This window comes from Macaca thibetana, chromosome 7 (assembly GCF_024542745.1).
Source record: "Macaca thibetana thibetana isolate TM-01 chromosome 7, ASM2454274v1, whole genome shotgun sequence".
NCBI lineage: Eukaryota > Metazoa > Chordata > Mammalia > Primates > Cercopithecidae > Macaca > Macaca thibetana.
The window spans coordinates 73,334,545-73,357,193 of NC_065584.1; the positions used below are offsets into that span (position 1 = coordinate 73,334,545).

At 46.2% G+C, this 22,649-nt stretch overlaps 2 protein-coding genes across 2 annotated transcripts in view; one reads left to right on the top strand and one right to left on the bottom strand.

Annotated features, from left to right (window-relative positions):
• Positions 1-5,239: 5,239 nt before the first annotated feature.
• Positions 5,240-6,593, bottom strand: LOC126959173 (heterogeneous nuclear ribonucleoproteins C1/C2-like). The gene has a single exon (XM_050798121.1). The coding sequence runs from the start codon at positions 6,404-6,406 to the stop codon at positions 5,600-5,602; it is 807 nt and encodes a 268-aa protein (XP_050654078.1). The 5' UTR covers positions 6,407-6,593; the 3' UTR covers positions 5,240-5,599.
• Positions 6,594-11,382: 4,789 nt separating this feature from the next.
• The window catches only part of SPTSSA (serine palmitoyltransferase small subunit A), a 41,460-nt gene continuing 30,193 nt past the window's right edge, over positions 11,383-22,649 (top strand). The window contains exon 1 of the mRNA XM_050798133.1: positions 11,383-11,581. Coding sequence (XP_050654090.1) covers positions 11,470-11,581 — 112 coding nt within the window. The 5' untranslated portion in view covers positions 11,383-11,469. The remainder of the gene's footprint in view (positions 11,582-22,649) is intronic.

The window sequence follows — 22,649 nt, forward strand, 5'->3', positions numbered from 1 at the left end:
TCACTGCAACCTCCACTTCCCGGGTTCAAGCGATACTCTTGCCTCAGTCTCCTGAGTAGCTAGGACTACAGGTGCACACCACCACTAATTTTTGTATTTTTAGTAGAGACAGTGTTTCACCATGTTGGCCAGGCTGGTCTTGGACTCCTGACCTCAAGTGATCCACCTGCCTCGGCCTCCCAAAGTGCTGGGATTACAGGCATGAGACCGAACCTGGCTGATTCTGTTCCATTTTGAGGCACATGCATTTGCTGAACTCTCTTATTCCACAATGAGAGCCTATTTGAATAAAATACATATGGATGAAATGTTGATTGTAGTTCTGTTTATTTTCTTTATTTGTGCCTTTCAGTATTTACTATAATAAAAAATGCATAAAAGTTTTAGCAACCTTTTACTGTGTTTTGAGACATTGTGTAATACATCTTGAGGGTTTTCTTTCATTTATACTTGAATTTACTAGACTTGCTTGATCTTTTTCTTCCCTATATCAAGCGACCAGATCAGCACTTTTTCTGCCCTGGGAACCAAATGTCACCCCTACTTTTCCATCTGCTGGCCCCGGAGCTCTCCAGCTTTTCAGCTCCTCCTTTTCCTTCTCATTCCCTCACAAACAGTTCCATCACTGCTCCTGGAATAGCTCAGCTGAGTCCTGGCAGGAGGGACTCAGACCTAGAACCCAGAGGTTACTGTGGCTGTCAGTCTAGGAATATCATGAAAACCTAGCAGGCAGGAGGAATCCCATATTTTGTGGCCTTCCTGTGTGCACATGTCTCCTACACTGGGCCATGAACTCCTCAAGTGCTGGCTCTATGCTACCTGCCCTACCACTCCCACAGCCCCTGGCAAAGGTAGGCCCTTAATACAGTCTTTTTTTTTTTTTTTTTTAAGATGGAGTTTCACTCTTGTTGCCCAGGCTGGAGTGCAATGGCACAATCTCTACTCACTTCTACCTCAGCCTCCCGGGTTCAAGCGATTCTCCTGTCTCAGCCTCTGAAGTAGTTGGGATTACAGGTGCCCACCACCATGCCCGGCTAATTTTTGTATTATTTATTTATTTAGAGATGGAATTTCGCTCTTGTTGCCCAGGCTGGAGTCCAATGGCGCAATCTTGGCTCACTGCAACCTTTGCCTCCCAGGTTCAAGCGATTCTCCTGCCTCAGACTCCCGAGTAGCAGGGATTACAGGCTTGCGCCATGATGCCCGGCTAATTTTGTATTTTTTTTTTAGTAGAGACAGGGTTTCTTTTTTTTTTTTTTTGAGACGGAGTCTTGCTCTGCCGCCCAGGCTGGGGTGCAGTGGCCGGATCTCAGCTCACTGCAAGCTCCGCCTCCCAGGTTTACACCATTCTCCTGCCTCAGCCTCCCGAGTAGCTGGGACTACAGGCGCCCGCCACCTCACCCGGCTACTTTTTTGTATTTTTTAGTAGAGACGGGGTTTCACCGTGTTAGCCAGGATGGTCTCGATCTCCTGACCTCGTGATCCGCCCGTCTCGGCCTCCCAAAGTGCTGGGATTACAGGCTTGAGCCACCGCGCCCGGCCTAGAGACAGGGTTTCTTCATGTTGGTCAGGTTGGTCTCAAACTCCCAATCTCAGGTGATCCGCCCACCTCGGCCTCCCAAAGTGCTGGGATTACAGGCGTGAGCCACCACACCCGGCCTAATTTTTGTATTTTGAGTAGAGACCGGGTTTACACCATGTTGGCCAGGTTGGTCTCAAACTCTTGACCTTAGGTGGTCTGCCTGCCTCAGCCTCCCAAAGTGCTGGGATTACAGGCGTGAGCCACCATGTACAGTCTTAAACTTAATTACACCATCGTTTCCATAGGCCATATGAACGTATTTCTTTTTAGATCATAGACTCTCTGAGAGCAGAGGTCATGTGACATTGATCTTTCTGTAACTTGGCACTGGCTCAGCTGCTGTATTGTGGGTACATTGTAATGGGCAGTAAGTGAAGGGGTTGGTGGAACTACTGGGTAATTGGAACTGAAAAGACAACTTAAGTGAAAACTTTCCGGATACAGACAACATGGAATAGTTTTCTCAAAACCTGTCATTTTTTTCGCATAAGTTGGAAGTATTTTTAGTATAAAAGTTTTCTTCGATCTGAAAGTACAAGATGAGCCATGGTTAATAAACAGGGATAGCCAGCGACAGCAGGTAAGCCACATTTGGGTGACAACGGTCAGCTCACGCACTTGATGAGAGTGAGGTTGTATGGGGACATGTCCTAACAAAGGAGGCAGACCTGAGACACTTGGAGGAATGACTTGTCGTCACCCAGGAACAGAAACAAGGGGTCGGGGGAGGAGAAGGGATGTAAAACTGGTATGCCATTTCTGGCCTGAAAATCAAGGTTCTTTCTGCCATAAACAGGAATGAGAAAGGTGGAAAGAAAAGTTAGTTTTTGGTGCAAGATTAGTTTGTGTCCTTGAACTTCAGTGTCCATAATTATTAAATAGGAGCCATACTTGCTCTGAGGAAATGAGATAATGAAAGCACTTTGTAAACTAGGAAGGACCAGATGATTGTAATGTGTTAGTGATAATTGTTATCATTTTAATTATATTTAAATACATCCTGTCAGCAGGTAGAATAAAGACCTGAAGTGCTGTTTGGGATCCAAAGGGAGGGCCGAGCCACCTGAGGAAGCAGGCATGAATGGGGAGAGGCAGAGGAGACAACAGATCTTTAGGAATACAGAAGAAAATAGTTTTTTTCAAAGGAATCCAAGGAGCAGTGAGAACTCCAGGAGAAGTTTGGATAGTGCAGTGTGGTAGAAACCAAGACTGTGGGGAGTTTTTAGAAGGTAGAAATGTTCAGTAGTGGCTGGGCACGGTGGCTCATGCCTGTAATCCCAGCACTTTGGGAGGCTGAGGTGGGTAGATCACCTGAGGTCGGGAGTTTGAGACCAGCCTGGCTAACATGGTGAAACCCTGTTTCTACTAAAAATATAGAATTAGCCAGGCGTGGTGGTGCGCGCCTGTAGTCCCAGCTGCTAGGGAGGCTGAGGCAGGAGAATCGCCTGAACCTAGGAGGCAGAGGTTGCAGTGAGTCGAGATTGTGCCATTACATTCCAGTCCGGGTGACAGAGTGAGACTCCGTCTCAAAAAAAAAAAAAAAAAAAAAAAAGTTCAGTAGTGTGAAGTGCTGCAGTGAGGTTCAGTAAGAAGATGATTAAACTTTATTGAATTTGGCTTGAAGGAAGTTTTGGTGAACTTGAGGAAATGGTTTCACTAGAGGGTAGAAAGAGAACCCAGATTTTGTATGTTTTGGAGGGGTGGCTGGGCTAGGTCTTAAGGTACCCAACGAGAGGAATGGTGGCTTTAGGTATCACCACAACTGCAGGTACTTCGCAGCCAAAAAATGATAGCTTAATGTAATTTTGTAACTCTCATTCCAAAAAAAGGATTTGGACCCGCAAAGTGGGGAGAAGTAGTTCAAAAAGGGCAGAAAGATTAGCTGAGAATGTTTGAAAGGTGCAGGAAAGTGGGAGAGGAAAGTGACGAGACTCTTGATCTGTGACAGAAAGTGACAAAGTCCAAGAGGAGGGCATAGCTTTACAGATTAGAGACAACTCTCATGAGGCTGGGAGAAAATGTGGGGTGGTAAGTGTAGGGTGGTGATGGTTGTGAGGAAGGGGAGGGCTTGTAAAGGATGTTTGGAGGATCTCAGAGCATTGGGAGCGCACAAGACAGGCAGAGCAGGAGGGAGGCTGCCCACTGAGTGCAGAGTAAGAGAGAAATGGATAGAATTGGGCAGTTTAAGAAGAGAAGCTGTGAAACCGTACTGGAAAAAATGCTAGATATTTAGCAAATGTTTCTTGTAGTATAAAGAGCATACAAAAATTGGAAAATATAAATATTATTATTATTTTTTTTTTTTGAGACACAGTTTCACTTTGTTGCCCAGGCCGCAGTGCAGTGGCCCAATCTTGGCTTACTGCAACCTCTGCCTCCCAGGTTTAAGCGATTCTTGTGCCTCAGCCTCCAGAGTAGCTGGGACTACAGGTGCGTGCCACCATTCCCAGCTAGTTTTTGTATTATTAATAGAGATGAGGTTTCGCTATGTTGGCCAGGCTGGTCTCAAACTCCTGACCTCAAGTGATCTGCCTGCCTTGGTCTCCCAAAGTGCTGGGATTATAGGTGTGAGCCACCATGCCCGTCTCAAATATTCATTGTTTATACCCATCTAAAAACTGTTAATTTTCACACAACTCTGAAAATATATAGTAACTAGATCCTTAATAAATGTTGGTTGAATTAAGGTCTATTTATTAGATTTCAGCTAGGCACTGACCTCATTTATGAATACAACTATGTGGTTGTGTGTGTATGTGTGTGTTTCTTTTAAGTTGCTGCAGTTGGCATTCTATTTTTATTTGAAATTTTTTGCATACCCAACTCAGACCTAATTGTGCCAGTAGCTTTGACCCAGGGCTCTGCTTTGAAGAGGCTGGCAGCCCTGGGCTGACATGCTTTCCTATGCCCCTTCTCCTCTGGGCAGAGGGCCTGAGGTTGGGCAGTCTTCATGGGCTATTGGTTGCTTCCATCACCTGCCTCACCTGCTACCTCAGGGCTGAGCTTTGCTAACGCACAAAATGACTTCTTAGTAACATGTATTTGAAAGACTAAAACTGAGTCAAGGTCCTGGTTTGCTGATTGGACAGCAATCAGAGGTTGCTCCATAGCCCTGGAAACCACTTGGGTTCTGCTGGTGTCTGTCCTGATGCTGCTTTGAGTCAGATGTTGAGGTCAGCCTGGCCCACTTTGCCATCAGCATTACGTTGCTAAGGTACCAATGTTCTGCCTTCCCATTCTGCCCTGGTATTTTCTTTTTTTCTTTTTTTTTTTTTCCTCCAAATTCCTGGTTTAATAAGGGCTTGTTTATTTTGAGGAAAAAAGGTCCCAAACATCAGGCTGTTCACAAAAATAACCCACAGTATCAACTTTAGAAAACAAATCTTAAGACTATAACACTAATTATTTTTCTAGAGGATGCATTTGACATGCCAACTCTCATTCACAAAAATACATTGTTACATTCGTGTTGAACTGCCCCACACAGCACACTAATGTGGGGGTGTAACACACATACTTCTAACTCAAAGCTGCTTTCAGGAGCTACTCAACTAAATGAGATTGCCTTTGCAGTTAGGGAAGCAACTACTGAACTTATGTATGAATGAAAAGAACTGTACTCCCTGCATAACAAGAGATTATTTTGGAGACAGTTGATAAAAACCATACATCCTTTTTATTGTTAAGTCATAAAGAGGTATCAAAATTAAAAGCAAAAATTACAGGGTAAGACTTAACAAAACTACTAGGAGCGTCAAAGGAAGTGAAAATGGGACTAGGCGCGGGGCAATATGAATTAATGAACATACGAAGGACAAGGATGGGGAGAACAGTGAGCATGTGCTGAAGATACTAGGGGAGAGGATCTGGTGAAAAATTTGATCTTAGACAAGCGCCTAGGTAAAGAAATAATGGGATAAGATTTCTAAACCCCACTATGTGCTTAAGAGTCATCCTCGACATTGGCGCTGTCTCTGTCATCCTCTCCTTCCTCAGCCTCTTTTTCATCATCCTTGATCAACTCCAGCTGGTCATCCCCCCATCTTCATTATCATCATCATCCAGTAGGTCCCCCTCCTCAGCAGAGTCATCTGCACCCCCCTCAGACTCCATCTTCACATTAGTCTCATCTTTCTTCACGGAGCTGCTGCTCTGCTCCTCTTCTGACTTATCGTTCTTCATTTCTACTGCTTGTTTGCTCTGTTCCTTTTCAATTTTTTCCAGGTTTTCCAGGAGAGAATCCACTTTTTGTTTAATCTGGGTCAACTCCTTCTTAATGGCCTGAAGGTCATCTCCTTTCAACTTTCCAGACTTGGAAGATCCCCGCTGTCCACTCTTAGAATTGAAGCCACTTTTGCCCCTTCGTGAGGTGTTTCCTGATACACGCTGACGTTTCGAGGGCACTACAGCCCGAGCAATAGGAGGAGGAGGAGGTACACGTGCTGGGTAACTGTACATCCTATCATAATAGTCCCGTTGAAAGTCATAGTCCAAGTCAAAAGAGGAGCCGTACATCTCCGCTGCAGATCGTTTCACACCTGCTTTTCCTCGGTTCACTTTTGGCTCTGCAGCCAGGTTAATATCTAAAACCTGGCCAGCAATCATTCTCCCATCCTCTCCTGCTACAGCAGCCCGGGCATTTCTCTCATTATCATATTGAACGAAGGCAAAGCCCTTATGAACAGAGCAGCCCACAATTTTGCCATACTTCGAAAAGATTGCCTCCACATCAGATTTCTTGACCACAAGAGTGTTGAGATTCCCAATGAACACACGGGAGTTCATGGAGCGAGGATCTGTCTTGTTGGTAATGTTGCTGGCCATTGTGTTTGATGATAAGGTTTCTCACAAAGCTGAAAATGTAGCTGAAGATCAAAAAAATCTCACAGGAGAGGGGAGGGAGAAGAGATTCAATTCTGAGTCTCCTACTCCCGGATTCTGCGTGGAGAAACCGACTGCTGGTCGAGGTCGGCAGCGCGGCCACAACCGCTCAGTCTTCGTCTCTTCACCTGCCCTGGTATTTTCATCTTCCAGGAACATCACTGCAACTGAACCCTTCTTGCCAACCCTCTCTCTCTTGCCCCCGACTTCACTTTCCTGTATAAACAAAGACTCCTCTGCTGTCACCCTCTTTGGGAACACTCTATCTCTTTTTCCCTGAGGATATGACCTAAGTCCTCCTACCACAGAGCTGGGGGTGGGACTGGGGGTGGGGTGGGATTGGCTTTCTGCTTGCTCTCCAGTACTGCCTCCTAACCAAAACCATGTGCCACTGGGCTTTGCCCCCTTCATCCGCCTGTCTCCTGAGCTTTTCTCTACACTCACTGCAGACTTTGACATTTGCTTTATAGACTTTCCCTTTCGACACTTAGTCCTGCCATCATCCTGGACAACTTTATCTTTCCTGTGGTCTTTACTATCCCCTCCACTCCACTTTAGCTGCCTATCCCATGGTCACAACCTGTGCCTGATCTTTGTCTAAGACTGGCCTATTTCTGTGCTCCTAAGCTTCAGAAGCACAGCTGTGGCCTTCCTCCTCCAACACAGACTCTCTCCCATGCACCTACTCCTACAGTTTCCAACCTCACACAGCTCTGGACTACTCCATTTTACCTTTTTATCATTTACTTCCCTCTGTGACCTAATTCTTGTAGTCATTATTTCAATTATTCTCTCTCCAGCAACCTTCTTGCTTATTTCTCCCTTGTATCCATCCAGCAAACCCTGCCTTGGAGGAAGTCTCCTAACCCAACTTCTCTAGTTCTATATATACTCGGTACTTGTGTATTGTTGGTAAAAACTGTATGGTTTTTCTGCCTGACAATCCTTAGGCAGCTTTAGGAAGCTTCCCCCATCTCCCTTTTTCTTTTTCATACCCTCCGCACTTCAACATCTTGCTCACTCTCAACAACAGGCCTTTATTTTTTCACTAAGAAAACTGAGGTTGTAAGGTAGGGAGTTCCTTAACTTACTCATTTGTGTTTGTGTCCATCTGGCTCCCATCTTTCCATCCTCCTCTTGGGGAAAGAGCTACCAGTTCCTGTTTATTAAGGGTTTGGATCTGGTCCCCCAGCCCACCATCTTTATCCATCTCTTTACTCTAAGCCTATAAATGTGCTTACCCCTTTCCCATCTGAAAATGAAACCAAACTGAAACCCTTGCCACCATTCTATCTCCTTCCCTTCACAGGCAAGCCTCCTGCAAAACTAAGCCTGAATGAACTGTCTTCATTGTTTTACTTCCCGTTCTCTCCTCAGCCTTCTATAATCTGGCTTCTGCCCTATCATCATTCCACAATGAAATGCCGAGTCATTAATCTAGCTCCATGTGGACAAAACAAATTGGCGCTTCCCTTCTTCATTTTGCTTATCCTCCCTGAGCCATTTGCTCTGCTGGCTGTCCCTTCCTCCGTTAGCTTCTCCTGTATGTCTCTCCTCATTGCTGTCAAATCTTAAGTAGCTCCTTTCCTGTATTGGCTTCCTTTGGACTCTCATTGGCCAAACGCCAGAATCTCTGGGTTTATTCTGTACCCTGCTCTTCCCGTTCTATGTGCTTTCCTTGGGTGACCTCATCTGCTCTTCTGGCTTCAATGACCAGAGACATATTGAAAATTCATATGCCTCTAGTTCTGTTCAGGCTTCACTTCTGAGTTCCAAACCATGTGCTCAGTTGTCCCGTGGATACCTCCACTTAAATATCCCTCAGGTACCTCAGACATAGTTTCATCCTAACAAAATCAATACCTTTTCAGCCAAACGTCTTCCCTCGGATTCTCTGTATTGTCATCATCCAGGATCTCAGCCTCTTTTCCTCATTTCTAGTCAGTCACCAACTTTAGTGAGATGAGGTGGTAGGGCTGGTTTCCAAGAGACACGCAGTGGATTGGGAGCTACTAACAGTGAGGACAACCATCTGGCAGAAATGCTGCTAGGGAGAGGGCCCAGTAAAGGAAGGGTGGCTATGGGTGATGCTTCCAATCTTGGGTAAATTTTACATAGCATCACCAGATGCTGAGGGTACTTGGAGTTCTCGAGGAAAAAGGAACAGAGCTTGCCTGTGCTGGAACAGGAATAGGGACAGAAAGAAGTCCAAAACAGTTAAGTTTGAAAGTAGGAGGGCATGTGTACCTGGACCTCTGAGGGGTAAGGAGGTTCCAAGTGAGGGGTAAGGAAGACTACTTTTGTGATGTCTTCTCAATCTGTTTTTTTCCTCAGTAGCCTCCAGGCTACTACCCCCACCCAAGTCTTGTTCCGAAAAGCAATTTTTTTTTTTTTTTTTTTTGAGACGGAGTCTCGCTCTGCCACCCAGGCTGGAGTGCAGTGGCGGGATCTCAGCTCACTGCAAGCTCTGCCTCCTGGGTTCACGCCATTCTCCTGCCTCAGCCTCCCGAGTAGTTGGGACTACAGGCGCCCGCCACTGCGCCCGGCTAGTTTTTTGTATTTTTTAGTAGAGACGGGGTTTCACCGTGTTAGCCAGGATGGTCTCGATCTCCTGACCTCGTGATCCGCCCATCTCGGCCTCCCAAAGTGCTGGGATTACAGGGTTGAGCCACCGCGCCCGGCCTTTTTTTTTTTTTAAACGGAGTCTAGCTCTTGTTGCCCAGGCTGAAGTTCAATGGCGCGATCTCGGCTTACTACAACCTGCGCCTCCTGGGTTCAAGCAATTCTCCTGCCTCAGCCTCCCAAATAGTTGGGATTACAGGCACCCACTACACACCTGGCTACTTTTTTGTATTTTTAGTAGAGACAGGGTTTTACCATGTTGGCCAGGCTGGTCTGGAACTCTTGACCTCAGGTGATCCACCCGCCTTGGACTCCCAAAGTGCTGGGATTACAGGTGTGAGCCACTGCACCCAGCCCTGAAAGAAAATCTTATTTAAGCTGTTGGCTCTAGTAACTTTTGGACATCAAGTTAAAAATTTCTTAGTTTCTCAAACAAGGTCCCTCAGAATATAGTCCCTGTTTGCTATCTACGCCCATCTCTTGCTACTGCATACACATTATTTTTGCTCCAGCCACATGGAAGTTCTTCCAGTCTTCTAAAAACATTACAACTTCATCCTTAGAATGTCTGTCTCACCCACTCTTCCCCAGGCTCATTCATTCTTCCATTTCTGCTTGTCCTTCAACACTCAGTTCAAGCACCATCTCCCAGAAGCCTTTCACAAGCCCGATCTGATTTTGTCTGGGCTATCTTGGTATCCTAAAGGATAGGATCCACAAAAATATCATTTACCACACCTCACTGTAATCCATTAAGTTGCCTCTCTTCCCCAGTAGACTGGGTACTTCATGAAGGCAGGTCTCAGTCTATCTTGTTTGCTATCCCCAATGTCTGGCACTTGATATTACTTACTCTTTTCTTTCTTTCTTTTTTTCTCCTTCCTTCCTGCCTGCCTGCCTGCCTGCCTGCCTTCCTTCCTTCCTTCCTTCCTTCCTTCCTTCCTTCCTTCCTTCCTTCCTTCCTTCTCTTTCTTTCTCTCTCTCTCTCTTTCCTTTCTTTCCTTCCTTTCTTTTGCTCTGTCACCTAAGATGGAGTGCAGTGGTGCCATCCTGGCTCACTGCAACCTCGACCTCCTGTGCTCGAACAATCCTCCCGCCTCAACCTCCTGAGTAGCTGGGACTACAGGTGCAGGCCACTACCCCTGGCTAACTTTTTTTTTTTTTGTAGAGATGGAGTTTCACCATGTTGCTCAGGCTGGTCTCGACCTCCTGTACTCAAGAGATCCGCCAGCCTCAGCCTCCCAAAGTGCTTGGATTACAGTCATGAGCCACTGCGCTTGGCCGGCACTTGATACTTTTAAATAAATAGTTATTAACCGTGAAACTTTTAAAGTTTAAGCAATAGGCTGTTTAACCTGGAAGACTTTTAACATTTAAACAGCAGACCATTTAATTGTGGCATTTCACATGCTACACCAGTGTATGGAGCTCCTGGTGGCCAGTGCAATGTTGCTGACCCATTTGGCAGTGGGAAAATCCGGGCATCCAGGAGTGCATTTCTAGGAGGTATCTCCAGCCCTCACACCAATCTCAAACTGCCTGTCATCTGCAGAACCCACTAGATCAGCGCGCTTCTGGCCTTGACCCACTTGGTGGTTAACTACAGCCACTAAGAGGTGGGCAGATAGATACTTTTGGTAAGTGGTCTTTGGGTTAGGGAGTGCATGGGTTATGCCTGTCTAGATGGGTGTGTTTTTGTGTGTGTGCATGGGCGGGGGAAGGGAGGAAGGAGGCCGAATGTGCATCCCTTCTACAGGGACGCCTTTCCAGACCTCCTTATTAGATGGCGTTCACCTCCTCACCCTCTCTCAGTCCCTTATTCTCCTCTTACACCGATCACGACTTAATTAATGCCTGTCTCCCAGCTAGGCCGCCAGCTGCACGAGGTAAGGAACCGAAGGCATTTCGGTTCTCCCTGGCAATCCCCCTCCTCAGAAGGATGCCTGAGGCATAACAAGTGTTCCAGAAATATTTATTCCGCAACCGCTCTGGGCCAGTCTGGATGGACCCGGCGCCCGCTGGGCTGGGGACCCCGGCCGGCACTGACGCCCCGCCCACCACCGGCCGGCCCAGGCAGGGCGGGGCGCGGCCGGGCGCTCTCGCGGGGACCGTTCTCCGGCTCGCGTGGGCGATGCCCGGGCAGGGAAGCGGGAGGGGACGACGGGACGCGAGGTAGCGGCCTGGCCAATGAGCGCGGGTCGGGCGGGGCTCGGGGACGGCGGCCTGGGCGCGCGCGGGGCTGGGCGTGCCGCGGGTGACGGCGGGGCCGGGCGGGCCAATGGGCGCTGGGTGGCGGGCGGGCGGGCCTGGCTGCCGGGGGCTTTAGGACGTGAGCGGGCGGCCGGCCGGACAGACTTACGTGTGAGCTGCATCGCGGGAGGCGCATGGCGGGGATGGCGCTGGCGCGGGCCTGGAAGCAGATGTCCTGGTTCTACTACCAGTACCTGCTGGTCACGGCGCTCTACATGCTGGAGCCCTGGGAGCGGACGGTGTTCAGTATCCTGTCCGGGTCGCGGGCGCGGGGGCCGGGTTGGGGGCGCGGGCCGCGGGGCCGCAGCTCCCAGGCCCGGGGCCTGGGGTGGAGGTTGGAGCGGCGGCCCCGCGGGTCCTGTGCGCGGAAGCCGAGGAGTCGGGGGGCAGGGGGAGGTCTGGGGGCCTAGGGCCGGGCTTGCGGGGTTAAGTGGGAGGTGGGGGAGGCGAGAACTCTTGAGATCCGGAGTCACCCGTGAGTCGCTGGACCCAAGGAGGAAGCGTCTTGATTCCTGGAGAAAATCTCCGAGGGTGATGTGTAACCCAGTGTGTCGCCTGCACTTCGGCCGCGCCTGCCTTTGGTTCAGTCCCCTGTTCCTGTAGGAGGCGGGGATCATGTAACAGTGGAGTACATCGCTCCCGGCTTGGACGCCGTTGACCTTTAAGTGTTCCTGATGTAGTTGGCTTTGGGTCTACCAAGAATTCTAACCAGTTAACCAGCTTTTAAGCCAGATTCTGAATTTGTAGGCATGACACTCCAGTAGTTTTTGACAGCAGTTTAAGTTATTGTATCTTTTTGGTCTTCAAGGTGGGGAGTTTTAAAAGTGTATTGCTTCTTTGCACCGTCCGTAGAAGTCGGCCTGAAAAGTGGTGCAATTTGCGGTTAGTTGTCGGTAGGGTTTGAAACTGTTGTGGTGGATAGTTAGTAAATTATTAATGACTGTTGAGTGGTTACTATAAGCAAAGCGTTTGTGCAAAGCACATTTTCTGTATCTTAACTCATCTAACTTTGAGAACTTCAATTAATAACTCAGGATTGTGAAGATAGGCTCCCTGAAAGTCTGATGTTTCTTGTCTCTACTTGTCCATATTGACATCCTTTGACGATATTCTTGCAGATTGAATACTGATAATGAATGAGATGTAACTTTTTACAAACTCAGGCCAATACGAAACAGATATTTCACAAAACATGTTTAGTTTATCCACGTTCTCTCCTTTTCAGTGTGGTTTAGTTGGAGTAGCTTACTTCAGAACAACTTTGCGAATGCATTGTTGCATTCCAGTGAGTGACTGAGGTAATTTCATTCCAAGCCTTATCAAGTGTGTTTGTTTTGAAATAGCTTAAGGTTGTACTCAAAGCTGAGTCTTTTGTTTCAGCACTTTTGAAGAATTTGAGATGCTTTCAAAGCAGTTTATTTATTAGGAATTTAAGAACCAGAATGCATATTTTGGATTTAGACACTAAAGATAGTTTGCTTTGATTTCCTGCACCATTTATTTGTAGCTGCACTTTAGTCTCACTCTTTAGGGCTCACAGGGCCATGCCTTGTAAAATACATACTTAAATGTTTATTTAATAGGAATCTCTCTGTAGAAGCAAGCGTATCTTGACTCACATAACACATCCTAAAATTAAACAATGCTGGGTTACATTGAAGCTCTTTAAATCAGAGATTGAATGTAGAGTGCACTATTAGAATATAGTATAGATTTTACACCTAAAAGCTTTTACACCTAAAATCTAATATAGATTTTACACACTAAAATGCTACAGTTATCAATGATGTTAAGATTTTTCTGTTATGTTGCAATAGTGATAGTATCCTATAAAGAACTAGGTGATGGCTTTTTTGGGGTATGGAGAAATAAATTATGAAATGAAATTCAGTGCCTTAGTAGATATTTGCCTTTAATGGTTTTGAGTTACCATTGGTTTAGCAAATTTTTTTTTCAAATAGGTGACACCTGCAACCAACTGACATCCAGTATTATAGAACCTTATGATTTTAAACTTGAGATTAAAAAAAGTCTTATTTCAAATTTCATGTTATTGGGGTTAGAAATGCAATTATTTGACATAAGCCAGTCTTGAATTACTATCAGCTGTTATATTTATATTTTTCCACTTCAACTTCTAGAATCATTTAAAACTATCTGGTAGTTTGGAACATCAATTTGAGATTGAATCCTCGTTTTAGCTTGACGGAAGAACTGAATAAGAAAGCTGGATTTGGCCGGGCGCGGTGGCTCAAGCCTGTAATCCCAGCACTTTGGGAGGCCGAGACGGGCGGATCACGAGGTCAGGAGATCGAGACCATCCTGGCTAACACGGTGAAACCCCATCTCTACTAAAAAATACAAAAAACTAGCCGGGCGAGGTGGCGGGTGCCTGTAGTCCCAGCTACTCGGGAGGCTGAGGCAGGAGAATGGCGTAAACCCGGGAGGCGGAGCTTGCAGTGAGCTGAGATCCGGCCACTGCACTCCAGCCTGGACCACAAAGCGAGACTCCGTCTCAAAAAAAAAAAAAGAAAGCTGGATTTTTTTTCCCCCAACTTGTCAGGAGGCTTACTGTCAAGTACTTTGAATTTCATAAATCCATTAACGATTAGTAAGCTTCACCCAGAACTATTTGTGGCCAGCTACATGATGTTAAAGGAAAGAGGCATACTTTCTACAGCTTAAACATTACATTCAACTTAATCATCAATCCTAGAAACCTAAAATTTAGAGAAATTTGCCTCTGCCGGTCTGAAAATTGGTGTCTGTCTGAGTTAGAAGTCCTGAACAGAGTAAGACTTTAGATTGATTTCTTTTCTCTCTCTCTCTCTCTCTCTCTGTCTCTCTGTCTGTCTCTGTGTGTGTGTGTGTGTGTGTGTGATGGAGTTTTGCTCTTGTTGCCCAGGCTGGAGTGCAATGGCACGATCTCAGCGCACTGCAACCTCCGCCTCCCAGGTTCAAGTGATTCTCCTGCCTCAGCCTTCAGAATAGCCAGGATTACAGGTGCCTGCCGCCACGCCCGGCTAATTTTTGTATTTTTAGTAGAGATGGGGTTTCACCACATTGGCCAGGCTGGTCTTGAACTCCTAACCTCAGGTGATCTGCCCGCCACAGCCTGCCAAAATGCTGGGATTACAGGCATGAGCCACCATGCCTGGCCAGATTAATTTTCTTTTTTTTTCTTTTTCTTTTTTTTTGAGATGGAGTCTCTGTCGCCCAGGCTGGAGTGTGGTGGTGCAATCTTGGCTCACTGCAACCTTTGCATCCTGGATTCAAGCAATGCTCCTGCTTCAGCCTCCCAAGGTAGCTGGGATTACAGGTGCCCACCAACACGCCCATCTAATGTTTGTATTTTTAGTAGAGCCAGGGTTGGGGGTGGGGTGGGGGAGTGGTTTTACCATGTTGGCCAGTCTGGTCTCAAACTCTGACCTCAAGTGATCTGCCCACCTTGGCCTTCCAGAGTGTTGGGATTACAGGCGTGAGCCAACGTGCCTGGCCCAGATTAATTTCTTAAAGAGGATAGATGCATTAGTTTACATTTCCTTGCTATATAATGCCTTTTTAAAAATTTGAAGTTGTGGGCCTAGTGCGGTGGTGGGTGCCTGAAATCCCAACTACTTGGGAGGCTGAGGCAGGAGAATCGCTTGAACCTGGGAGGCGGAGGTTGCAGTGAGCCGAGATCACGCCACTGCACTCCAGCCTTGGTGACAGAGCAAGATTCCATCTCAAAAAAAAAGAAAAAGTTGTAATTTCAGGGGAAATTGATAACGTACTATCACTGTACTTTCCAGGGGCATCCTTGAGCATCTGAATGGATGTTTAGAAATTCTTTGCTTCTTGACTTCCTAAATCAAATAGCTAGAAGTTAGTTAAAAGCTGTTGTAAATTGAAAGTCAATCTCGGCCGGGCACGGTGGCGGTTCACCAGCCTGGCTAACATGGTGAAACCCCATCTCTACAAAAAAAAGAAAAAAAGCCGGGTGTGGTGGCGCACGCCTGTAGTCCCAGCTACTTGGGAGGCTGAAGCAGGAGAATCGCTTGAACCCAGGAGGCAAAGGTTGCAGTGAGCTGAGATCGCGCCACTGCACTCCAGCCTGGGCCACAGAGCAAGACTCCATCTCAAAAAAAAAAAAATGTCAATCTCAGGTCTGGTGCGGTGGCTCACACCTGTAATCCCAGCACTCTGGGAGGCCGAGGTGGGCAAATAGCTGAAGTCCAGGAATATGAGACCAGCCTAGGAAACATGGCAAAACTCTGTATCTACTAAAAATGCAAGTATTAGCCGGGTGTGGTAGTGCACGCCAGCTACTTCGGTGGCTGAGGCACCAGAATCTCTTGAACCTGGGAGACGGAGGTTGCAGTGAGCTGAGATGACACCACTGCACTCCAGCCTGGGCGACAGAGCGAGACTCCGTCTCAAAAAAAAAAAAAAAAATTGCAATTTATAAAAAAGATTTTAAGATGTGTTTTTAAGGAAAAGCCTCTATTGGGTCAAGTCAGACACATTGTAAATAGTTCTTGAAACAGTGAGATTTATGAATAAGTTTTGTAAATTCTTCCTCACTAGGGCCTATATGCTAAGTTTTCTTTTACCATCTGTCTTGTCTTTTCTTTCTTTGTATTTTTTTTTTGAGACAGTCTTGCTCTGTCACCCAGGCTGGAGTGCAGTGGTGTGATCTCGGTTCACTGCAACCTCTGCCTCTGGGACTTAGGCGATTCTCCTGCCTCAGCCTCCTGAATAGCTCGGACTACAGGCCGTGCCACCATGCCCAGCTAAATTTTTGTATTATTAATTGAGGTGGGGTTTCACCATGTTAGCCAGGCTGGTCTTGAACTCCTGACCTCAAGTGATCCACCCACTTCAGCTTCCCGAAGTGCTGGGGTTGATTATAAGCATGAGCCGAGATGCCCGGGCTACCATCTGTCTTCTAATAAGACATTTGAAGTGATACATTAGCGTTTGGTTTGTCAAGGAATATTTGAACTTTTTCCACGTGCAGACATGTTTCTATCTTACAGAGAAATGGGACATGACACCTGCATTAAGACAAAAGATAACAATAAAAAAGAATCTGATAAATGCTAATTAGTATTACAGTATGTACTACAAAAGGAGACCTACCATAGACTGAGAACCACTTACCTCATCTCAGGAGGAGACATTTTTAACAGACGTTTCAAAAGTTTCCTTTCCCTACCGGCATCCAAAGGTGGGAAAGAAAAGACCAGGTTTTGGCCAGGCGTGGTGGCTCACGCCTATAATCCCAGCACTTTGGGAGGCCGAGGCGTGCAGGTCACAAGGTCAGGAGATCGAGACCATCCTGGCTAACACAGTGAAACCCTGTCTGTACTAAAAATACAAAAAACTAGCCGGACATGGTGGCAGGCGCCTGTAGTCCCAGCTACTCGGGAGGCTGAGGCAGGAGAATGGCGTGAACCGGGAGGCGGAGCTTGCAGTGAGGCGAGATTGAGCCACTGCACTCCAGCCTGGGTGACAGAGGGAGACTCCGCCAAAAAAAAAAAAAAAAAAAAGACCAGGTTTTGTAACCAAGAGAGGCTTTTGTAACAGTGAGATTGGCCCTGAAGTATCTCACTGGATAACATTGTAACCATGCCTGTTGAGAGGTGAAAAAACTAAGAATAGTTTGTTAAAATAATTTGAATCAACTTTGGGAGGCTGAGGTGGATGGATCACCTGAGGTCAAGAGTTCAAGGCCAGCTTGGCCAACATGGTGAATTCTTGTCACTACTAAAAATACAAAAATTAGTGGGCTATGGTGGCTGGCACCTGTAGTCCCAGCTACATAGGAGGCTGAGGCAGGAGAATTGCTTGAACCCGGGAGGCGGAGGTTGCAGTGAGCCAAGATTGCGCCATTGTACACCAGCCTGGGCAACAGAGCAAATACTCTGTCTCAAAATAATAATAATAATAATAATTCGAATCAGAAGTATGCTATTTTAATCGTTTTTCTTTTTTTTTTTTGAGATGGAGTCTTGCTCTGTTGCCCAGGCTGGAGTGCAGTGGCGCCATCTTGGCTTACTGCAACCTCTACCTCCTGGGTTCAAGCGATTGTTCCGTCTCACCCTCCCGAGTGATCCACCTGCCTCGGCCTCCCAAAGTGCTGGGATTACAGGCATGAGCCACTGTACCCGGCCAAGAGTACAGGTGTGTGCCACCACGCCTGGCTGATTTTTGTATTTTTTAGTAGAGACAAGATTTCACCATGTTAGCCAGGCTGGTCTTGAACTCCTGTCCTCAGGTGATCTGCCTGCCTCGGCCTCCCAAAGTGCTGGGATTGCAGGCATGAGCTACCGTGCCCGGCCTATAATCTTGTTTTATTGATTAAAAAATAGAGGCATATTAGTCTATAATCATGGCTATATTTGCCCATCTCTCTGCTGCTGCTGATGTTTCCATGGCATTTTATTTTAAGCAAAATGTGGGCAGTCTTTTGGTTTATGTTAGGAATTAGATTCCCCCTGAAAGACAGTTCATGTGTCTTGAAAACATTTTTTTTCCACTTTTAAACCACAGTGCTGGGCACACAAATAATGCTTAAAAAACATTTGTTTATATATTGATTTGTTATTTTATTTATTTATTTATTTTTTGAGACAGGGTTTTGCACTTGTTGCCCAGGCTGGAGTGCAATGGTGCGATCTCGGCTCACTGCAACCTCCGCCTCCCGGGTTCAAGTGCTACTCCTGCTTCAGCCTCCCAAGTAGCTGGGATAACAGGCATGCGCCACCACGCCTGGCTAATTCTTTGTATTTTTAGTAGAGATGGGGTTTGTCATGTTGGCCAGGCTGGCCTCAAACTCCTGACCTCAGGTGATTCACCCACCTCGGCCTCCTAAAGTGCTGGGATTACAGATGTGAGCCATTGCACCGAGCTGATTTGTTATTTTATTTTATTTTATTTTTTATTATTTATTTATTTATTCATTTATTTCTTTATTTTTTTTTTTTGAGACAGAGTCTCGCTCTGTTACCCAGGCTGGAGTGCAGTGGCCGGATCTCAGCTCACTGCAAGCTCCGCCTCCCGGATTTATGCCATTCTCCTGCCTCAGCCTCCCAAGTAGCTGGAAATACAGGCGTCCGCCACCTCGCCTGGCTAGTTTTTTTTGTATTTTTTAGTAGAGACGGGGTTTCACCATGTTAGCCAGGATGGTCTCGATCTCCTGACCTCGTGATCCACCCGTCTCGGCCTCCCAAAGTGCTGGGATTACAGGCTTGAGCCACTGTGCCCGGCCTGATTCGTTATTTTAAAGCAATTGCGGAAGTATTTGAGAGTGGGAAAAGAGACCTGATTTTTTTTTTGTTTGTTTGTTTTGAGATGGAATCTCACTGTTGCCTAGGCTGGAGTGTAGTAACGCGGTATCGGCTCACTGCAGCCTCCGCCTCCCGGGCTCAATCGATACTCCTGCCTCAGCCTCCCAAGTAGCCAGGATTACAGGCATCTGCCACCATGCCCAGCTAATTTTTGTATTTTTAGTAGAGACGAGGTTTCACCATGTTGGCCAGCCTGGTCTTGAACTCCTGATCTCAGGTGATCCACCTGCCTTGACTTCCCAAAGTGCTGGGATTACAGGCACGAACCACCGCGCCCGGCCAAGAAACCTGGTTTTAAACCACTTTTAGAGTGGTTTTGGAGCTTGGCTGCTTCTGATGAACAGAATGCAGTTCTCAGAGAGAACTTAAATTTAAAGGGATTAGGTGAACTTTTTTTCTTTATTATTTTATTTTTTTAAGAGACAGGGTCTTGCTCTGTCACCCAGGCTGGAGTGTTGTGGTGCAATCATAGCTCACTGTAAACTTGAACTCTTGGGCTCAAGTGATCGTCTCGCCTCAGCCTCTTCCTCAGCCTCCTGAATATCTGGGCTAATTTTTTTTTTTTTTTAAATTTTTAGTAGAGACAGGGTCTTGCTATGTTGCCCAGGCGGTCTCAAACTCTTGGCCTCAAGTGATCCTCCCACCTCGGCCTCCCAAAGCATGGGAGAACTTCTTTGACTTACCTTGGAGCTGTTAACAAAATTTACATTGCTCTGTTTACTCATTTGTAAAATGTGTATGTTTGTTGAATTCTGTACTCCACAAGTATTATGTACCTTCTATTTGCCAGATACTATTCTAGAAATTGGGGCTATAACTGTAATAAAACATAAATTTTTTCTTCTAATGCCACTAGATAAAGAAATGAAATATATAGATTATTAGATTGTTACAACTGTTATGGATAAAAATAAAGCAGAACAGGATGGAAAGTAAGGCAGAAGGACATTTTTCTTTTTCTCCTCTTCCCTCCCTCTCTTCCTTCTTTCTTTCCTCTACTTTCCTGCTTTCTTTTTTTGACAGAGTCTTGCTCTGTCACCCAGTCTAGGGTGCAGTGGCATGATCTCGGCTCAAGCTTCTCTGCCACCTCAGCCTCCTGAGTAGCTGGGAATACAGGCATGCGCCACCACACCTGGCTAATTTTTTTTTTTTTTTTTGTAGAAACAAGGTTTTGCTATGTTGTCCAGGCTGGTCTCCAACTACTGGGCTCAAGTGATCTGCCAGCCTTGGGCTCCCAGAGTGCCAGGACAAGTGTGAGCCACCCACCATGCCCAGCTGAGTTTTTTTTTTTTTTATTCCCTGCTCCCCAGTTTTAGCCAGAGTGGCCAGGAGAGGACATTTGGAAATATTTAAGGAGGGAGATAATTCTAGAGGAATGAGCATTCCAGGCAAAAGGCACAGGAGGTGCAAATGGCCTGAGGCATGTTTCAGGACTAGCAGAGAGGCCAGTTTGGCCGGAGCCAAGTGAAGTGGGGTGTGAATAGCAGGAAAGGTCAGATGATGAAGGGCCTTTCAAGCTAAGATTTGAGAAGATGAAGGCAGGTGCTCATACCTTTTGAATACTTTCACTGGTTAAAATCCAGTAATACTTTTTTTCACTGACATTTTAAAATTTAATAAAGTAGGCAAGTGAACCATAAGAATATACATTTTTGTTGGGAAGGGTAAGGGAAGTCCGCTTCCCATTTTGTTGGGAAGGGGGTAGCCAGAGGTTGGTTAACAAATACGAAATTACAGCTAGATAAGAGGAGTAAGTTCTAGTACTGTAGGGTGACTCTAATTAATAATTTATTGTATATTTTCAAATAGCTAGGAGTGCAGATGTTGAATGTTCCCAACACAAATAAAGATAAATATTTGAGGTGATAGATATGCTAATTACCTTGATTTGAACATTATGCACTGTATACATGTATCAAAATATCACACTATACTCCGTAAATAGGTATAATAATAATAATAATTTTTTTTTTTAGATGGAGTTTCACTCTTGTCACCCAGGCTGGAGTACAGTGGCATGCTCTCCCAGGTTCAAGCAATTCTGCCACATCCTCCCAAGTAGCTGGGATTACAGGCGCCTGCCACCATACCTGGCTAATTTTTGTATTTTTAGTAGAGATGGGGTTTCGCCATGTTGGCCAGGCTGATCTTGAACTCCTGGCCTTAAATGATCCTCCTGCCTTGGCCTTCCAAAGTTCTGGAATTACAGGCATGAGCCACCATGTCCAGCCAATAGGTACAATTACTTATTATGTGTGAATTAAAAAAATAATAAGTGCTGAGTACAGTGGCTTGCACCCGTAATACCAGCTACTTTGTTGGCTGAGGTGGGAGGATCACTTGAGCCTAGGAGTTTGAGACCAGACTAAACATAGCAAGACCTGTCTCTAAAAAAAAAAAAAAAAAAGATAAAAAAATATACATTTTTGGGGCCAGGTGCGGTGGCTCACGCCTGTAATCCCAGCACTTTGGGAGGCCGAGGCGGGTGGATCACGAGGTCAAGAGATTGAGACTATCCTGGCTAACACGGTGAAACCCCGTCTCTACTAAAAATACAAAAAAATTAGCTGGGTGTGGTGGTGGGTGCCTGTAGTTCCAGCTACTTGGGAGGCTGAGGCAGGAGAATGGCATGAACCCGGGAGGCGAAGCTTGCGGTGAGCTGAGATCGCGCCACTGCACTCCAGCCTGGGCAACAGAGGGAGACTCCGTCTCAAAAAAAAATATATATATATATGTGTGTGTGTGTGTGTATATATACATATATATGTATATACACTTTTTTTCCTCCCTGGGATTCCAAGCTATTTTCATTTTGGATGGAAAAAAATAGAACCTAAAAGCATTTTTTTTTTTTCACTTTTAATGTATTGTCCTGAGTTCTGTCTGAGTTTCCAAGAAGATGGATTTCATTTCTTCCTTTAGGGAAACTAGGGAGTAGTTTCAGGAAAAATAAGAATTTACACATGTTATCAGATAGAGCCTTCTGGTGTTATTTCAGCTGAGGGAGCCGGGCAGCAGGTGCTTTGGGATGTAGGGCAGGAAGAGCATGATGGATTGGGAGTGCTCAGAGAACTTTCAGGGAGGCATTTGAGTGGGTTTGTTTCTCTTCCCACAACATGGGTAAGAAGGTACAGACCAGGGTACAGAGGCGTACTGGGATGGTGAGTACTCCAGTCAGACTGGCTGCAGCAGGCATTCTTTTGGGAAGAATAGGTGGGAAATAAAGTTGAAAAAGTAGGCTGGGGCCATCCATTAATTCAACAAATACTGTGTGCATTCCTTGTACCAGATGCTGGCTTTGGTGCTTGTGATACATCAGTGAGCAGAAGAGACAAAGATTCCTGCCCTCATGGAACTTTCATAGTAACGAAGTAATAGAAAAGTAGATCATGGCCCGGGGTGTCAGAAATGTGGGGGTGTGATGGAGTTGTTGGTTTTTGTTTTTGTTTTTTTGTTTTTTGAGGCGGTCTCACTCTGTCACCCAGGCTGGAGTGCAGTGGCACGATCTTGGCTCACTGCAACCTCTGCCTCCCAGGTTCAAGTGATTCTCCTGCCTCAGCCTCCCAAGTAGCTGGGATTACAGGCATCTACCACCATGCCCGGCTAATTTTTGTGTTTTTAGTAGAGATGGGGTTTCGCCATGTTGACCAGACTGGTCTTGAACTTCTGACCTCAGGTGATCTGCCTGCTTTGGCCTCCCAAAGTGCTGGGATTATATGCATGAGCCTCTGCGCCCAGTAGAGTTGCTGGTTTTTAAAGAGAATATCAGGAGAGGCTTCATGGAGGAGGGAGGGGTATTTGAGCAAAATATAAAGGTGGTAAAGGAGTTAATGTGGGGGAAGAGCAGAGCTGGAACAGTCAGTGCAAAGTCCCTGAGTCAGGAGCCTGCCTGGCATATGTGAGGAGGGTCACTGAGGCAGGTGTGGCTGGAGCAGAGTGAGCCTGGACCAAAGTGGTGGGTAGTGAGGCCAGAGAGTCAATGG